Source organism: Oenanthe melanoleuca, chromosome 12 (assembly GCF_029582105.1).
Source record: "Oenanthe melanoleuca isolate GR-GAL-2019-014 chromosome 12, OMel1.0, whole genome shotgun sequence".
Classification (NCBI taxonomy): domain Eukaryota; kingdom Metazoa; phylum Chordata; class Aves; order Passeriformes; family Muscicapidae; genus Oenanthe; species Oenanthe melanoleuca.
Window position 1 is genome coordinate 8,583,367 of NC_079346.1, and position 16,673 is coordinate 8,600,039.

General features: G+C 63.2%; 3 protein-coding genes across 5 annotated transcripts; all 3 read right to left on the bottom strand.

Moving 5' to 3' along the window:
* Nucleotides 1-863: 863 nt before the first annotated feature.
* QARS1 (glutaminyl-tRNA synthetase 1) lies at nt 864-7,103 on the bottom strand. Its single transcript, XM_056501361.1, has 24 exons — nt 6,929-7,103; nt 6,435-6,582; nt 6,246-6,355; nt 6,065-6,140; nt 5,734-5,798; nt 5,461-5,514; nt 5,207-5,264; nt 5,031-5,102; nt 4,776-4,861; nt 4,480-4,566; nt 4,273-4,372; nt 4,098-4,176; nt 3,881-3,989; nt 3,669-3,799; nt 3,457-3,549; nt 3,192-3,329; nt 3,031-3,118; nt 2,810-2,953; nt 2,634-2,738; nt 2,158-2,250; nt 1,754-1,881; nt 1,495-1,561; nt 1,163-1,288; nt 864-1,060 (listed from the first exon to the last, which is right to left on the bottom strand). Exons 1-24 carry the CDS (start codon nt 7,073-7,075, stop codon nt 1,010-1,012), a joined length of 2,355 nt encoding a protein of 784 aa, XP_056357336.1. The 5' UTR covers nt 7,076-7,103; the 3' UTR covers nt 864-1,009.
* Nucleotides 7,104-8,116: 1,013 nt separating this feature from the next.
* LOC130258468 (epidermal differentiation-specific protein-like) lies at nt 8,117-9,175 on the bottom strand. Its single transcript, XM_056501863.1, has one exon. The coding sequence runs from the start codon at nt 9,173-9,175 to the stop codon at nt 8,117-8,119; it is 1,059 nt and encodes a 352-aa protein (XP_056357838.1).
* Nucleotides 9,176-10,633: 1,458 nt separating this feature from the next.
* On the bottom strand, nt 10,634-16,388 carry SLC6A8 (solute carrier family 6 member 8). 3 transcript variants are annotated; one of them, XM_056501826.1, is made up of 14 exons: nt 16,074-16,388; nt 15,590-15,712; nt 15,119-15,250; nt 14,257-14,530; nt 14,047-14,179; nt 13,663-13,797; nt 13,460-13,563; nt 13,232-13,356; nt 13,040-13,152; nt 12,823-12,960; nt 12,422-12,524; nt 12,245-12,345; nt 11,852-12,022; nt 10,634-11,140 (listed from the first exon to the last, which is right to left on the bottom strand). In XM_056501826.1, exons 1-14 carry the CDS (start codon nt 16,180-16,182, stop codon nt 11,009-11,011), a joined length of 1,893 nt encoding a protein of 630 aa, XP_056357801.1. In that variant the 5' UTR covers nt 16,183-16,388; the 3' UTR covers nt 10,634-11,008. The 3 variants fall into 3 exon arrangements, with proteins under 3 accessions (XP_056357801.1, XP_056357800.1, XP_056357799.1); XM_056501825.1 differs by having other exon boundaries at nt 15,590-15,808; XM_056501824.1 differs by having other exon boundaries at nt 15,590-15,811.
* Nucleotides 16,389-16,673: the final 285 nt, after the last annotated feature.

The window sequence follows — 16,673 nt, forward strand, 5'->3', positions numbered from 1 at the left end:
TGGGACGGCCACCAGCACCGCGTGGCCGTGAGGCGACGCCGGCCGAGGGACTCCACGCGGCCGCCCCGCTCCTTCGCGGCATGCGGGTGCAGCCCGGCCCCCATCCCCACGCAGCCCCTGGGGCGAGGCTTCGAGTCGCGCCCGTGTGGGGCCAGGCCCCGGTGCAGGAAGGGCGCTGAGGCCTGCGCGGCTTGTACCGGAGGGGCTGCGCCTTGCCGCGGGCGGCACCGCGGAGTGCAGTGTCCCCATGGAGGCGGAGGATGCGCCGCACCGTGGGACCGTGCCGGGTCTGCTTTAACCGTGTCCATGTGCTCGGCGCGGCCTCCCCAGCCCCAGCCCGCTTAAGGTGGCCCGCGGGGCTGGGCAGGGTCTCCCTCCGCTTACTTCAGGTCCAGGGACACAGGCGCGGGGCTTAGGGCACGGGGTTCATGCCAGTTCCGCGGGGACACCCCTCTGGCCCCCAGCCTGGGGCCAAGCAGGGACCACCCCACTCGAGTCCACCTTAAGGGGGGAGGGCGCTACGGCGGTGTTTGTACACGGTGTGCACACCCTGCCTGCACCCTCCCGCACATCCCCTGCTCCCACCTGTCCTGCCTGCACCCCACCTGCACCCCCCCGGAGATAATTCTCCATTCCAAACATCCTTGACTCCAGTCCAGTCTCATGGTGCTGGCTGGGGGAGCTGCAGCTCCCATGGGGTCACATCAGTGCTACACAGCAGATAGGTGCAGACTCTGTGTTCCCAGAACAAGGAAGACACCCCACACACACGCTCCGCCAAAGCGAGGCTCATCAGGGGGACAAAAAAGAGACCACGCCCACCCCATCACCCCAAGAATGAGCAAGACAACAGGAGGCAGTGACAGTGCGGGGACAGGGCTGGGGTCTCCATTTATTGAGGTGATGCTGTGGGGCACCCTAGGGGACTGCACCAAGGCACGGTGGCACTGGGAGTGTGCAAGGACCCCCAAGGAAGAAACACCATGGTGGTGTAGCAGCTGTGGGTCCCTCAGGCTTTGCCAGGGTCCTCCTTGAGCGTCACCGTCCGGTTGAACACCATCTGGGGAGAAACAGAGGGTCTGCTCAGAGCCTCATGGCGGGCAGGGGGTGCTTGCACAAGTGTGTGCAGGCTGTCTCACTGCCCCCGTCCCACAGGGCTCACCTTCCCCTCTTCACTGTCAGGATCCACAGAGAAGTAGCCCAGGCGCTCAAACTGGAACTTATCAAATGGTTGAGCGGAGCGGACAGAGCTGTCGACCAGGGCATTGTGCACCACACGCAGGGAATCCTGGTAGTGGGGACAGTTCAGCCAGCAACCCTACCCTTCTGTTCTCTCCACAGCCCAGCTTCCCCCAGTTCCTCTTTCCCCAAGACATAGTAAGGCCTCGGCCCAAGAGGGGTAGAGTGTACATGAAAGTGGATGTCTCAGAACTGGGTGCAGGAGGTCCCCAGTTTCCCCCATGGCCCATAACCTCAGCTGCTGTCACTACTCACAGGGTTGAGGTCACTCAGAAAGCCACCAGGTACCTCTGATGGGTCCTCAGGATTTCTGTGCAAAAACCTGCCATGACATAAGAGTCTTATCCCAAAGCTGCCAAATGAGGGGACATGGTGCCACTCATGGCACCCCAGAGCATCATCTTCCCCGCCAAAGGTCTGGGCAGACCCCAGCAGGGCCTGCTGCTGTACAGCTGTGCTGCTGCTCCAGCACTGCTGGTCTTGTGCTGGCCTCGGCTGGCAGCCAGATACTCACAGCCGCTCGTAGAGCCGTACTTCGCAGGCCAGTGGCACCGACACCCAGTGGATGAAAGCTTTGGGCTTTTCTGCCACATCTGACTTGGTGCAGGTCACCTCCAGTTCCATGACACGCCCACTGACATCCTAAGGGAGAGGAGATGAGCTAAGCTGTCAGGCAGCAGTCTTATCCCATATGGGAGGCCTGGGGCTGAACCCTCAGCCCCACAGCTCAGGGATGCCTTGTTCCTCACTGTGAGGCACAGGGCAGGCAGAGAGCAGCCAGACAAGGCAGCCTGAGCCCTCACTGTATCCAGAGCATCCAGCACGAGATGACCATTGCTGCCCTTCCCTGCTGGGGCATGGTCATGTCCTGACATTCCACAGCCCAACCTCACGTCAGCAGTGCCCACAGCCACGCACCTTGATGACATTCTGGACGGTGATGACGTAGCCAGCGTGGCGCAGCCCCACCGGCTGCCCGGGGGCCAGGCGCTTGTAGCCCTTATCTGCCTCCTGTAAGAGAGTTCACGGCTGTGTGAGGGGTCCCAGCATGGGCAGCAGGTCCCTCCTCCAGCATGTCTCTTCTGCTCCCATTCCTGCCATCCCACAGGTCAGTGATCCCAGGGCTGTTCAAACTCCCATGTTGCTGCGGGACATTCCCAACGACTAGCCAGATTGAGCACCATTGGTTGGACATGATCTTGCCAGGCTGAGGGCAGCATTTTCCCAGTGCCCATCAGAGCTGCTGGCCAATTTTGGAGTCACAGTAAGGTGCTCCACACCCGCCTGTGACCTCTGTGTGCAGCACCAACATCACTTCCAGTGCTAACAAGCTCCTGCTGCACAAGCTACAGCTCCAGGAGTGAGGGTGGTATAGTCCAGTGGGCCTGGCTTACCTCCCTGAAGTCTGTCTCCTCAATGTAGATGGTCTGGTGGAAGGGCACTTTGTGAAAACCACGGCTCTCATCAGCTGGGAAGTTGGGCACAAGTACCTCCAGTGCCTGGGGAGAAAGAGGGTGTGAATGCTGATCTCAAGGAACCCCACTCCCACAACAGCCCATGGCAGTCTCACCTTTGGAGCAGGGAAGTTGGTGATGGTGACTTTGAGGGGCTCCAAGACAGCCATGGCACGGGGGGCTTGCTCATTCAGCACCTCACGTGCACAAGCCTCCAGCAGATGTGGCTCCATTGTCGCCTGGGCCACTGTCACACCAACCTGAGGAACAGCGTGCTGTGACCCTGCTGGCCAGGGGATGCGGTCATCTGCCCTGTCCCAACCTATCCAAAGCCTACCCGTGCACAGAAGTTGTTGATGGCCTCGGGGGGGAAGCCTCGCCGGCGCAGGGCTGTCAGCGTGAAGAGACGTGGGTCATCCCAGTCCCTGAGGAAACACCAGTGTGACAACCAGGAACGCTCTGGGTGAACCCCATCGTGGCAGCTGGCCCTGCTCCTACCTCACAGCGCCTGTCTCGACCAGCCGGATGATCTTTCTCTTGGAGACGACGGTGTAGAGCAGGTTCAGGCGCCCATATTCCCACTGCACAGGGCAGTAAACATCCAGAGCGTTGCACAGCCAGAAGTAGGAGGAGCGCCTGCAAGGGAGGTACAGGCACAGCCCAGCTCAGCCACATGGACACGCTGTGCCCCAGCACTCTGGTAGCCACCAGATGCTGCTGCCAGGTCTAGCTCAGCCCTGGCCATGCCATACACAGTGCTCACCTGGCCTGGAACTCCTTGGTGCAGAGGGAGTGTGTGATGTGCTCGATGGAGTCGCAGAGGCAGTGTGTGTAGTCATATGTGGGGTAGATGCACCTGCAAGGCAGACGCAGTCAGCTCAGGGCAGAGCAGTGCTGCTCCACTCCTGACACCTCCTCACTCCCAGGAAATCCCACCCTCACCACATGTGCCAAGACACGGCAGGGCCTCCCTACCACTTGTCCCCAGTGCGGTGGTGTGGAGTGAACTTGACACGGTAGGCAACTGGATCCATCTTCCCATCCTCCATCACCAGCTTCATCCTCAGCGTGGCTTCCCCCTCCCCAAACTTGCCCTTTCTCATGTCCTGTGAAGAGGGGGGAAGCTGTAAGCTGAGCTGCAGATCCAGAGCCCACAGGCACGCAGCACCTGCCCCAGCCAGGAGTACCTCAAAGAACAGGAGTGACTCCTCCACAGGCCGGTCCCGCCACGGTGAGGGTGGTGGGTTGTGGCCCTTGATCTCCTCAACCTTCTGATGGCAGACATATGCCTGACCCCTACGGAAGGGAAATGCCATAACATGAGTGACCCACCCCCTGGGCAAGGGGGCAAGGTGCAGGACATTAACACCACCCCAGCACAGTCCTGCTGCCCCACATGCTCACCTGCGGATGAGCTCCAGGGCCCAGGTGTAGAGCTGGTCAAAGTAATCCGATGCATGTGTCACTGCATAAGGCTGGTAGCCTGTGGGGATAGGTGAAATGGAACAGGTTGGAGGAACCCTAAAGGCCGAGCAGCAAGACCTGAATGCAGGGATGCCCTCCCCATCCTGAGCCATACCCAGCCACTCCACCATCTCCCGGATGGCTGTAAAGTACTTCTCCTCCTCCTTCTCAGGGTTGGTGTCATCATAGCGCAAAAAGCACACGCCACCATTGGCCTGGGAATGAAGAGATAATGAGCAGCTACTCCCTGAGCGACCACAGGGCCAGGCCAGCAGCCAAGCAATAGGGAAAGGCAGGTGCCAAGTGGCTTGGTGCTTTTTACCTTGGCATAGCCAAAGTTGAAGTTGATAGCCTTGGCATGACCTATGTGCAGGATCCCATTAGGCTCAGGAGGGAAGCGTGTCCGTACCTGAGGAGGCAAAGGGGACACATCTGGCCTTCAGCAGGAGACTTTTACTTTCCCTGACAGCAGTGACAGTGACATGAGCCCCTGGCAATCCTGCAGAGCACCCCATGCTGTGTGGGTGCTGCCTCTGGCCGTGCCTCCTGTAAACTGCGTGTTCCCCGCCCACCCTAGCTGTGCCACTCTCACATGTGGGACATGGGACATGGCCTTACCTGCCCACCCGTGATTGCCAGGTGCTGCTTCAGCAGGGCCATAGTGTTGGGTGTCACCACGTAGCCCTCAGTCTTGTAGTTCTCTCCTGCAGGCAGAGAATGCTCAGGGCTGCAGCACTGCCCTAACCATGCCAAGCCCAGCAGCCAGGGAGGGAGGGCACAGGACCTGTCCAGTCCACTGCAGCATGGAGAGCTGGGACCTGGCACAGAGCCAATGGAGCAGTCCCACATATGGCAACAGCTCCTCCCACTCACCTGGCTTGTGGAACTTCAGGGCTTCTCCCCGTAGCTGCTCCAGCAGTGACTGTGTCTCTGTGCCCATGTCACCTGCAGGGAGATGGGGCTGAGCTCCCTGATACCAGCTCCCAGGGCCCAGCTCGGAAGCAGGTCCAGCAGGAATTAAAGGGGTGGGGAAGAGGACAGTCTCTTACCGTTCTCCACCACAGCCACTTTCTGTTTCTCTGCTGGGGCCAGACGGGCCTTTGCCACCTGCAGAGACCAGCACAGCATCCTGAGTGCCTAGCTGTAGCACATACCTTCCCCTCCAGGCCCAGCCTGCTGTCCCCAGCAGTCCCTCAGACCTGTACCCATGGTGGCAGCTCAGCCCAGAGCAGCTATTTGGGATCCTGCCTGGACACTTTGCAAGAAAATACCATCCCAAGTCTCCATCTCCCCTTCTCCTCACCTTTGGCTTCTTTTCCAGGTCAGCTTCTGTCTTTGGCCCAAGCAAATGCAGCACCTGGAGAAGAGTAACACAGTCAAGAGTCAGAAAGGCTTCCTGTGTCCTAAGGCCTGGAAGTGTCCTGTCCAGCCGTCACTCCGCTCGCCCTGCCTGCACCTAGGTGGGGCAGGCTGTGCCCAGCGCTGGGCTCTCCAGGGGACTGGCTGACAGGTCCCACACCAGTCACAGCACACCCAGGAACCACAGCAGCACGTGACGCAGTCACATTGCACCCACCTGCAGATCCACCTCGTTCTTGATGGTCTTCCCATCTGCCCACCGCAGCTGGTTCCGTGCCTCCCCTGCAGACAGGGCACCCCGTGGGCAAGGGGCAGGACCCAAGCCTGGGGGAGCTTCAGCTGGGGCACTGATGCAGAATGCCATAACCTTTGCCCAGGGCTGTCCCTGTTGCTGGGCGCTATGGCCCTGCCTGTGTGGGGGATCTGGCAGGATGACATCTCCCCATGGCAAAGGGATTCAGGGGAGCAGACAGTGGCACTGGCAGTCAGGCACAGGGACGTGACAGCCACCAGCACCAGGAAGGGGCTGCCCTGATGTCACCACTCACCCATCAACAGCCCCATGTTGAAGTGGTAGCGCTCTGCCAGCAGCTCTGCTCGGTGCTTGCTGATCACAACCTCCACCTGGGAGCAGCACAAGGAACTGGGGTGAACGAGGGGGGCAGGAGCACAGCAGGAACTAGTCCAATGTCCCCTGTGCTGTCTCCATTGGGTCACAGCCCCACTCACCGCTTCCTCAATCTGCTCGGGGGTGATGCAGACACCCACACCACAAGCTCGCTCGAAGTCTGCCACGTCCAGGGGCTCCAAGGGGTGGCTCCTCACGTACTCCAGAGCAGCTGAGGACAGAGAAGGGATGGAAAGAGGGGCCCCCAGATCCGAGGCCGGGCAGGGGCCGGGGCCGGGGCCGCACGGTACCGGTGAGCTGCAGGTCGGTGAGGATCTCCCTGCGAGCGATGTAGCCGACAAGAAAGCCGAGGTGCTTCGGGTCCTTGAGGCGGGCGGCCGTGTTGTACAGAAGTGTTCCGGTGGCCTTGTCCAGCGCCGGGCCCAGCGCGCTCCGAGCCTGTCGCCGCCCGGGGAAGCGTCAGCGCAGGACCGCGACCCGAGCCCCGGAGAACCGGCGGCACCGAGGATCGGAGCGGGTCAGGGGAGTGCCAAGGGCCGAGGCCACTCAGCGGGGTCGGGAGCAGCCGAAGCCGGGGGAACCCCGGGAAGGCTGGGGTCGAGGGGTGACAGAGGTACCACGGTGCCAATGTACCCGGCTATCATCGGACATCGGGGTACCAGGTCCCGGGGGTGACACCGGTACCAGGGCAGCGAGTTCCCAGGGTGGCTGGGTCCCGAGGTGACACGGAGGTGACGGGGTACTGGGGACCGGGGATCAGGGTGCGGCCCCGCGGCGGACGCACCTGCAGCACAGCCCGGCGCAGCAGCGCGCTGAGTGCCCCGTTGCGTAGCGTCTCGCGCGCCTTGGCCTCGCTGAGACCAATGCCAGTGAACAGCCCCAGCGCCTCCTGCGCCTCCTCCGCCGCCATCGCCGCCGCCGCCGCCGCCATGCTGCCGCCTCCGCCCGGGGGCGGGTCTGTGCCCGGCCAACCGGCAACGAGAGCTCTCCGTCCCGGCCAATGGCAGCGAGGGAAGCGGCGCCGGCAGGGCCAATGGGCGCGCGGGAGGCGGGCTCAGAGCGCGGGCAGTTGCATCATTTAAAGAGACCGGCGGCGGCGGCGGCCACGTGGGGGGCGGGGCTGGGGGCGGGGCTTGGGCGGAGCAGGTGTCACATCCCGCCCCCGGGGCACCCCGAGTCCTCTTCTCCCGGCGCTTTGTGCCCGCGGCCCGTGCCCGCACCTCTGGAGTGCCTGTGCGTCTCCCCTGCCCCCGCAGCCCCGGGGGGACGTGCGTGCCCAAGGTCCTGGGGTGGACAGCGAGTGGCGGTGGCGGTCTCAATTCGGTTTATGCGGAGCCAGGCTGGCTCGGCGTCTCCGGCTCCCCCGGATCGTGCGTGGTCCCCGCCAACCCAGTGTCCGTCCTCTTCCCTCCTCCTCCCCTGTCCCCCTCGCTGCCCTAGGACCCCTCATCCCAGTGTCCCCAGGCTTACCCAGACCGGTGGAACTTTGTCTGCCTCCGCCCAGTGTCCTCCTGCCCCCCCCGCCCCCCAACCCCCCCCCCTTCTGATGTCTTGTCCAGTCTGGCGTCCCCAGCTCTCCCCTTTGCCACGCCAGCCTGATATTCTCTAGCTCTTCTGGCCCAGTGCTCCTCCAGCCCGGTGTCCTCCATAACCCCACGTTTTCTGCCTCAGCCCGGGAGTCCCCCCCCAGCTTGGTGTCTCCTTAGCTCAGTGCCCCCCTAGCCCAGTGCCCCATCCATCGTACTCCCACCTCAGCCTGAGTAGCAGCAGACTCGAGTGGTTGGGGAAAGGGGGTTTATTGGAAATACTGGGCGGGAGGAGGCACTGGCAGGTCCTGCCAGCCAGAGCCACTGAACACAACCAGACAAGGTAGCTCCTGGCTCCTCCATTGGTGGGTGCTGGAGTCAATGCTGGTGTCACAGTGAGTCCTACACCACGGGGGGAACAGCCATTGCTTAGCGCCGCCACAGAGCTATAGCTCCCTCCCGGTGCCAGGCACTGTGTCTGTCCCCTTGGTGGCTGCCTGCTCCCTGCGCGTAGCTGGCAGTGGCTTTAAGCTATAGCGGGCACTGACATTGGTACCTGAGACGCTGCGGTACTCGCCCATCTCTGTACGAACGTTCTCGTTCTGGGTGATGGTGAGCAGGACTGGGACGGAGAGCGTCACCTCCTTCCGAAGGACTTGGATGCTGAGCGCAGTGCGCGGAGGGATCTTGGCCGGCAGCTGCACCTCCACGCGCTGCCGGCGAGTGCTGGTTTCGCTGCGCCCTTTCTGCACCGTAAAGATGTTGGAAGCTTCCACGGTCAGCGTGAAGGAGAGCCCAGCTTTGAGGCTGGTGGCGTTACTGAAGTGAAAGCTCTGCCAGAGTGTGGTGCCATACTCCCGGCTGCTGCTGGCCGCCAGCGCCTGCTCTGACTCTGTCTCGTTCACCCCCTCAATCTCATCCACCAGCACCTCCCGCTCCTCCTCCACCCGCTTCTGTTCCCAAAGGAGACGTGCTGAGACCAGGGGCCGCCCAGGCCGTAGCGGGCGCAGGTGGGACAGCCGAGACTGAAAGTTCAGCTCCAGTTTGTAGTCAGCGAGCCGCTCGCCGGGCCATGCCAGGCAGTGCCAGCCTCCCCGGCCGGGGTGCTGGTAGAGCAGCCAGACACCTCGCTGCACCACATGGGACGCCACCCGGTCGTTGAAGTACCCATACGCCAAGTTGGTCTCCTCTGTCACCACCTTGCAGGCGCCTTGGAAGTTGGGGTGCTCGTAGAGGGTGATCTGGGGGTCCCCCAGGTCATGGTGCACAAGGCGCAGTGCCGAGAAGCTGTTGGGTCGATCCACAGAGGGGTACTCGCCCTCCTCGAAGGCATGCGGCTCCCCCTCGTACTTGGGGCTCGTGTAGGCAATCCATGGCTGCCCCTCCACCTTCAGGGAGGCAATGCAGTCCCCAAAATCAAGCTCGTGCAGGTCAGGCACATCGCAGGTGAACTCTCGGCTCAGCCCCTCAAAGTTGGCACGCTCGTACACTGTGATCCGGTTCATGGTGCTGTGGGTGCCTGCCCCTGCGAGGGCACAATGTGGGTCACGTCCCCTCCTGTGGGGTCAGGTGGATGCTACAGGAGATCCGTGAGCAAAGCCCAGCCAGCAAAACCAAACCTCAGCACCCCTTTAACTCTTGTCCTCTGCCTTTCCTCCACCTGGCCCCTGTGCTCTCACCGTCTGCGCTGGCAACACCCTGCAGCTGTGCCTTTTAAGAAGGGGTGGTGGGACCAGGGCGTGCTGTGGCACGAAGCGAAGGCGATGACAACGCTCGTCCCCACACCCTGCGCTCAACCTTGTCCCCACTTCGGTGCTGGGGAACCAACCAGGCCCCGCACAGCAGCCAACACACTGGGAATGGCAGCCGGTCCCACAGACCAGCCCTGCCGGAAAGTCCTGCCGTGCCCCAGGCACGTGAGACTCTGTGCTGAAGAGTCACCGCCAATTATCAGTGATGCTTCCGCCCTGCCTGTGCTAATTACAGTATGCATTGCCGGTGGGGCAGGAACTGCTGGCTCACCCCAGTAGGGTGAGAGGGTATCGTGGTGGGGCAAGCTAGTACCCCAAAACAAGAGCCTCTGGAACCCTGGTGATCCCAGCGATTGGATATGGACACCTGGCATGGTGGCACTGCTCCAGCTCTGTCTCTGAGGATGGCTGGGGCAGATGAGGACAATTCTTCCCACTTGTCGCTTCATGCCATGGCCAAGGCACTGCTGGGGTGGGATACTGGGCACAGCAAGACACTGACATTGAACCAAGGCATTGGAAGGCAGCCACTCCAAGCACAGCATGCTGGTGGTTTCCTCCAGGCTCCATGCAGGTTCCCATGGCATGAACTGGACCTGGCCTCCCCAGGAGCTACTAGTGTGGGGCATAGGGCACGTGCACTCCCTAGCTGGCACCCTGCTGAAACAGGGCTCAGGCAGCTCAGGCAGCTCACCGGTTCTGAGGCAGGTTAAGCCTTTGACTTCTTTGGCTACCTGCCCAGGGCTGCCTCATCCACTTGTCCACACAGCCCTCACCAGCCCAGGGGTGTTCCCAAGCCACAGTTCATGAATGCGAAGCCACAAACCGGATACGAAAGGCTCCCGGGGGGTACAGCTGGATCCTGACCCACCCCTTGGGACAGTCAGGACCCGCAAAGCCTCTGGGCTAAAATCTGCCTCTTGGGGCTGATAAGCAAGTCCAGCCCTGGCTGCATGGAGTCCCCCAGTCCCACAGGGGTGTGGTACAGCCTGCAGGAACCCACATCCTGTGGTGGAGAAGGATGGAGACCCCATTGCTCCAACAGCCCGTCCCCCCACAAGTCACCCAGGAGAGGAACCCAGGTGTTCCTGAATTCTTGAACCCTATTTCCTTCAAACCTCTGTCCCCAAAAGGCCAGTGCCACCCCACACCTCGCCCCTCAGTTGTCCGCTGCTGGTGCCCCACTTCCCCTGCCTGCAGTGCCAGGACTGCCAGGGTCTCCCAGTTTATTGCCAGATGTCGGGGCGGTTGGGGTTACACCAGACAAACGCTACGGGAAGCAGTTAGTGAGTGGGGGACCATGGGGGCCGCGGGCAGAGGCCAGGGAAGGGCTGTCCCACTCACTCCCCCAGCCTGCGGCCTCCCAGCCATTCCCCCCGGGCCGCCACGCTCCCCCGCGCCGGGCCCCCTCCTGTGCCCCGCGGCTGCCCTGGCTCCGTGGCCCGCAGCACCCCCCTCCTCGCTGTGTTCACCCCCTGCAGCGAAGCCGGCGGCCGGGGCGGCGCGGGGGGCACGGGGCAGTGTGGGTGGGAGGCGGTGCTGGCATTATTGCTATGGCGGGCGGGAGCAGCGCGACCCTCCCCACGCTCAGATCACAGTCTCGAAGAGCGTCGCCTTCTCCTTGGGGGGCTCTGGGGCCAGCAGCTTGGCTTCTGCCTCTGGCGTCAGGTACTCCAGGTGGTGTTGGCCCCAGATTGGAGTGGTCTGGAGCTGCCAGCGCTGTGGGGACATCGTGTCAGCACCCAGGGACAACAGCACTGGGACTGCCTGGACCCAGCTTGGTGAATTCCCCGCAATGCACAGGGATAGGAAAGGGATGAGACTTGGATGGGGGTGGAGGTGAGACTGGGACACGGAAGGGATTGAAATGGGATTGAGAAAGGGACAGAAATTGCACAGGGAAAAGGAAGAGACTGAGATGCTAACAGGATTAAGACAGTGATGTCAGCAAGGATGGAGTTTGGGTGAGGCTGGGAGTGAGACAGCAGTGGAGATGGGAATCTGATACAAGCGAGAGCAGTGAAGACAGGAACAGGGCTTGGACAGGGGTGAGCCTAGGATGGGGAAATGACTAAATGAGATTGAGAGCAGGACAGGAATTGCAAGGAGACAGTGATGGGGACATGCACAGGATTTGGCAGCGATAGGGATAGAACTGAGACAGTGATGTAAGCACAGGTATGATTGGGAATGAGACAGTGATGTGGACAGGGATGGGATTTGGATGGGAGTGAGACAACAAGGACAGACATCTGATTTGGATGGGAATGAAACAGTGATGAAAACAGGGATGGGACCTGGCTGTGGATGGGACTGTGATGGCAACGTGGATGGCGGAATTTGAAGGAGGCCAGGACTAAGAGGGAGACAACCATGACTGAGAATGGGGTGGAGACAGAGGCAGGAGCGATCCCGCTGCACCGCCCTCACCTCGCGCAAGGAGCCTTTGCAGCGCAGGAGCTTGTAGATAACAGTGCAGGGGATGCAGAGCATGGAGGAGAGTGCCAGGACCCAGCCGATGGCTTCCCCCCACCACGGGTACACGTATGTCTTATTGTATGTCAGCGGCTTGTAGTTCACCACGTGGAATACAAAGATGCCCTGGATGGGGAGAGGGAGGTGAGGTCCCTCGGGGCAGGGAGCTGGCGGTCCCCATCCCCGACGCGTGTCACCGCCGTGTCACCGCCGTGTCCCCGAGGTGCACGCTCGCCACACGGCCGTGACACGAGTGTGCCCGCAGCGGCCACCGGGGGGCGCTCCGTGCCTGCGGCACACTCGGGGCGGTGGCACACCCGTGTCCCCACGAGCAGTGGCCTTGCTCACCACGCAGACCAGCGGTGTCACCACAGCCCAGCACCACTTCATGACGGGCAGGGGCCGGTAGCCAATCATACGGGCCACGTCGTCCATGAAGCGGTCGGCACCTACAGGGAGGAGGGCATCAGCTGGGGCACTTGTATACCCCCTTGTGTCCCCCTCCCCGTGTCTCCCTTGCCTCACCATAGACCCAAGCAATGACCACGCACTCCCAGAAAGCCTGCCACAGCAGCGTGATCCCGCTGGCCGAGTAGTTGTCAAAGAGCTGGAATACGTACATGCCGCCCTGCCAGGAAGGTGCCTGTGTCACCAGCATTGTGCTGGCTGCCCTGCACGCTGCCACACTGACAGTCACAACCTTGCCAGCACTTGTACCCTGCCTGACATGGACACCCTGCATGCCATGGGCACCCTGCTCCCACAGCACCCCCTCGTCACAGAGACCCCCATGCCATGGGCAGCTCCACTGACACAAGGGCAGCAGCCCCAGTGAGCTCCCACCCCAGAATGGGACCTCATGGGAGGTGATGCCTCAGGAACAGGCGCAGGTGGCCAGTGTGGGGCTGGCCGGCAGTGTCCCCCACCTGTGTGACCATGGAGAGGTCAATGAGGCAGCAGATGATGCAGCAGAGCGCAGCGGTGAGCTCACGGCGCAGCGAGCCAGCTCCCGGCTGGGGGAACAGGTCCAGGATGCCGGTGATGAAACCCTCCACACCGACAAACTGTGGCACAAAGCAGGGCTCAGTGGGGACGTGCCTCGCATCCTCTCCCCATTCCCCATCTCCCTGGTTGCCACAGCACCTGGCTGTCCAGCCCCAGCACGAGGAGCATGATGAAAAAGAGCGTGGCCCACAGCGGGGACAAGGGCATCAGCGTCACAGCTTTGGGGTAGGCGATGAAAGCCAGCCCGGGACCTGCGGGAGAGTGGGGTCAGAGATGCCACTCAAGGGGTGACACAGAAGACACAGTTGGCACCCACTGTCCATCACTCACCAGACTCGGCCACCTTGGAGATGTCCACGCCTTGCTCAGAGGCCATGAAGCCGAGCACAGAGAAGACAACGAAGCCGGCAAAGAAGCTGGTGCAGCTGTTGATCACAGCCAGGATGTAGGCATCCCTGTGGGCACAGCATCTAAGGAAGTGCTGGAGGGCACTGGGGGATACACCATGGCACCACTGGGACACACCAGGGGCACTGCCTGCAGCTGGCACAGCCCTACCTGTAGCAGTTGTTGTGGAAGCGGTTGTAGCTGCCCAGTGCAGTCAGGGCGCCCAGCCCGATGGCATAGGAGAAGAAGACCTGGGTGCCAGCATCAATCCAGACCTGGGGTGTGACAGAGGGTCAGGGCAGGATAGGGGTGCAGGGGGGGTCTAGCACCCAACTCCCTGCTGCCCTCCCTACTGCCCTCCCTACTGCCCTCACCTGTGCCTCAACCAGCTTGGACCAGTCAGGTTTCAGGTAGTAGATGATGCCACCCAGTGCACCAGGCAGTGTTACTCCATGGACCAGCAGTAGGATGAGGACCACATACGGGAAGAGTGCCGTGAAGTAGACAATCTGAAGAGCAGTGGGTGGCCATGAGACTCCCCAGGCTAGGGTTCTCTGTCACTTGCCACAGGTGTCCCAGCAGGACCAGAGCTTGGGAATGTCCCCAGCAGCTGGTAGCACCTCCTGGACAGATGTGGGACACAGACTTCCCACCCCTGTGGGCTGTGGCACAGGAGGGTAGGAGCCAGCAGTGGCATGTGTTGCAGTCCTGTTCTCTCATGCCAGTGGCCCTGATGCATGTACCCCTGCCAGCATTACCTTCCCAGTTGACTTGACACCCTTCCAGATGCAGAAGTAGACAACGATCCAGGTGGTAACCAAGCAGAGGATCATCTGCCAGTTCATCTCCCCTGGCTCGCTGAGGCCCCCAGAGAGACGCAGCACCTTGTTCCTGCAGAGTGGGGCTGTGCTGAGCACCAGCATGACACCCCCAGCCCCAGACGACGCCCTCCTGGTTCCCACACTCACTCCCAAAACTCAATGACAGGTGAGCGCTTGTTGGTCATGTCGGTGCAGCTGAAGTTGGAGGTCCAAGTGCTGGCAGTGGCATTAGTGCTGACATTGTTGCACAGGTCCGGGTTGAAGAGCTCCGTGCACTGCTCTGTGTTCCAGGAGTGGCCACAGGTGGCCCAGGGCAGGGTGTCCGTCAGTGAATGCACCAGATAAAAGAGCCCCCACACCAAAATCATGATGTAGTAGGAGTTGCAGAAGAAGACGATCACCATAGAGGCCAGACCTAAACCTGTGGCATGAGGAGATCAGAGCCCAGAGGCACCTGTAGGCATCTGGCAGCCAGCACGGAGCAGGATGTGGGGTGTTGTAAGGATGGGGGAGGACAGAAGAGAACTGACAGGGACAGGACAGGGAAGGCTGGCAGCCCTGGACAGGACAAGGGAGAGCTGGTGGGAATGGACAGGGAAGCTGGCAGCCCCAGGCAGGACTGGACAGGGTGGAGACAGCTGGCAGCATGGCACATGACCAGGGGGAGAGCCGGCAAGACACCTCTGAGGTGGGGCTCCAGCAGCCAGCAGCCCATGAACCAGCAGCATGGAGGCAGGGAGCCACAGGGGCAGGCAAGGCAGGCAGGGCAGCACAGGGTGCCACGGGGCACAGGTGCAGGCAGCTGCCATCCTTGGCCGGGGCACAGGGCGGCAGTGGGACGCGGGCAAGGTGCAGGGGAGCAGGCAGGGCGTGGGCAGGGTGCTGCCAGCCCCAGCAGGCTGCGTGCAGCCGAGGCAGTCAGGGTGCAGGCAGGGTGCCGGGGGCCCTGGGCAGGGTGCAGGGGCCGCGGAAAGGGTGCAGGCAGGGCGCGGGCAGGGCGCGGCGTTACCCTTGAAGAGGGGGGCGATGTTCCAGGCGGCGATGCCCCCCTGCTTCATGAACTGTCCCAGGGCCACCTCCAAGAAGAAGATGGGGATGCCTCCCACGAAGACGATGAGCAGGTAGGGGATGAGGAAGACGCCTGGGGCCGGGGGCAGGGGGCTGGCTCAGCCGCCGCCGTTCCCCCGGCCCCCCCTTTTGCTCCCCCCCCTTCCCCGCGCCGCCCGCCAGGACGCAGCGAATGGCAAAGGCGCCTCCGCGCCCTCCCCTCGCCGCGAAGTAGGTCGCCACGGGCAGGTAGTGGGGGGCTCCCAGGACCCCCCACACCGTGTGTGACTCCGGAGCCCCGCGGGGCGGCCCACGAGCCGCTCTAAGGCGCAGGGCGAGCTTACCCAGCGCGGGGTGACCCCCAGGCACACACTCCGGGGCGGGAAGGGGGAGTCCCCCGCGCCGCGGGACGTGGGGCGAGCGCGAGGCTCACCTCCGCCGTTCTTGTAGCACAGGTAGGGGAAGCGCCAGACGTTGCCCAGCCCCACGGCGAAGCCCACGCAGGACATGATGAAATCCATCTGCCGGGTCCATGTCTCCCGTTCGGGGGCGGCCTCTTTGGGGGGACCGGGGGGTCGCACCAGTGGTGCCGTCACCGTTCGCTCCTCGCCCGCCGTGGGGGGCTCTGTGCCCTCCGCCCCGCCGGCGCCTTCTGCTGAGACGGGGGGAGTGGGGATGCCCACGCCGCCGTCACGCGCGCCCGTGGGGGCGCGGAGGGGGGGGAAGCACCTCCCCCCCGCGCGCCCCTCTCCGCGCGTAGGGGCGTGACGTCAGATGTCAGGCCGGCGCGTGACGTCACAATGCAGAGCGGTGACTCACCCCGCGGCGGCGGGAGGGGGCGCGCCGCGGTCGCGCGTGGCCGTGGGCCCCCCTCTTCCCCTCCCCAAGCTCATCCCTCCCCGGCGCTCCCCGCTTACCGGAGCCCGCGGGGGCAGCGGCGGCCGCGGCTGTGGCGGCGGCGGCGGCGTCGCGTCGCGGGGCGTCGGGCGGCTGCGGGGCGGCCGTGTCGGTGGGGACGGGGGGCATGTCGCGGGGGGCCGGGGAGCGGGGGTGGGTCGGGGGCGGCTCCGTGGCCGAGGGGGCCTCAGAAGCAATCCACGAAGCACTTGAAGGTGAGTCGGAAGAACCTCATTGAGGGCGGCGGGGCGCGGCGGGGCGGGCCGGGCCGGGCGGGCGGCTCAGAGCCGGGCTGCGGGGCCGGCGCCGCGCGGCCGCTCCGGGGCTCTCTGCGCCGCGGCACCGGGCGGCGGCGGAGGCAGCGACCGGCCGCACCGCCCCCCGAGCCCCATTGGCCGCGCCGCCCGCCCGCGGCTTGACGGGACTTGCAGTCCCGACGCACTGGCACCGGCCCCGGGGCGAGGCGGGGGGCACGGGGGGACAGGGCACACCCAGCGGGATTCCGGGCACTACGGACAGCGAGGTATGGCATTGGCAACGGGGGATACCGGGCACGAGGACACCAGGGAGCAGAGCGCTAGGGACAGCAGGCGACAAGACAGGCAGCGGAGGACGAGGCA

What these genes read in the sequence shown, in the direction of transcription:
- QARS1 (XM_056501361.1), bottom strand. Translation starts at nt 7,075, where the DNA reads ATGGCGGCGGCGGCGGCGGCGATGGCGGCGGAGGAGGCGCAGGAGGCG. An exon ending in CCTGAAGTTCCACAAGCCAG is followed by an intron (nt 4,862 to 5,030) that starts GTGAGTGGGAGG and finishes CTCTGCCTGCAG; the next exon opens with GAGAGAACTACAAGACTGAG. An exon ending in TGGCAATCACGGGTGGGCAG is followed by an intron (nt 4,567 to 4,775) that starts GTAAGGCCATGT and finishes TTGCCTCCTCAG; the next exon opens with GTACGGACACGCTTCCCTCC.
- SLC6A8 (XM_056501824.1), bottom strand. Translation starts at nt 16,182, where the DNA reads ATGCCCCCCGTCCCCACCGACACGGCCGCCCCGCAGCCGCCCGACGCC. An exon ending in GTGCTACAAGAACGGCGGAG is followed by an intron (nt 15,251 to 15,589) that starts GTGAGCCTCGCG and finishes CCCCGGCCCCAG; the next exon opens with GCGTCTTCCTCATCCCCTAC. An exon ending in GTGTCAAGTCAACTGGGAAG is followed by an intron (nt 13,798 to 14,046) that starts GTAATGCTGGCA and finishes ACTGCTCTTCAG; the next exon opens with ATTGTCTACTTCACGGCACT.
- LOC130258468 (XM_056501863.1), bottom strand. Translation starts at nt 9,175, where the DNA reads ATGAACCGGATCACAGTGTACGAGCGTGCCAACTTTGAGGGGCTGAGC.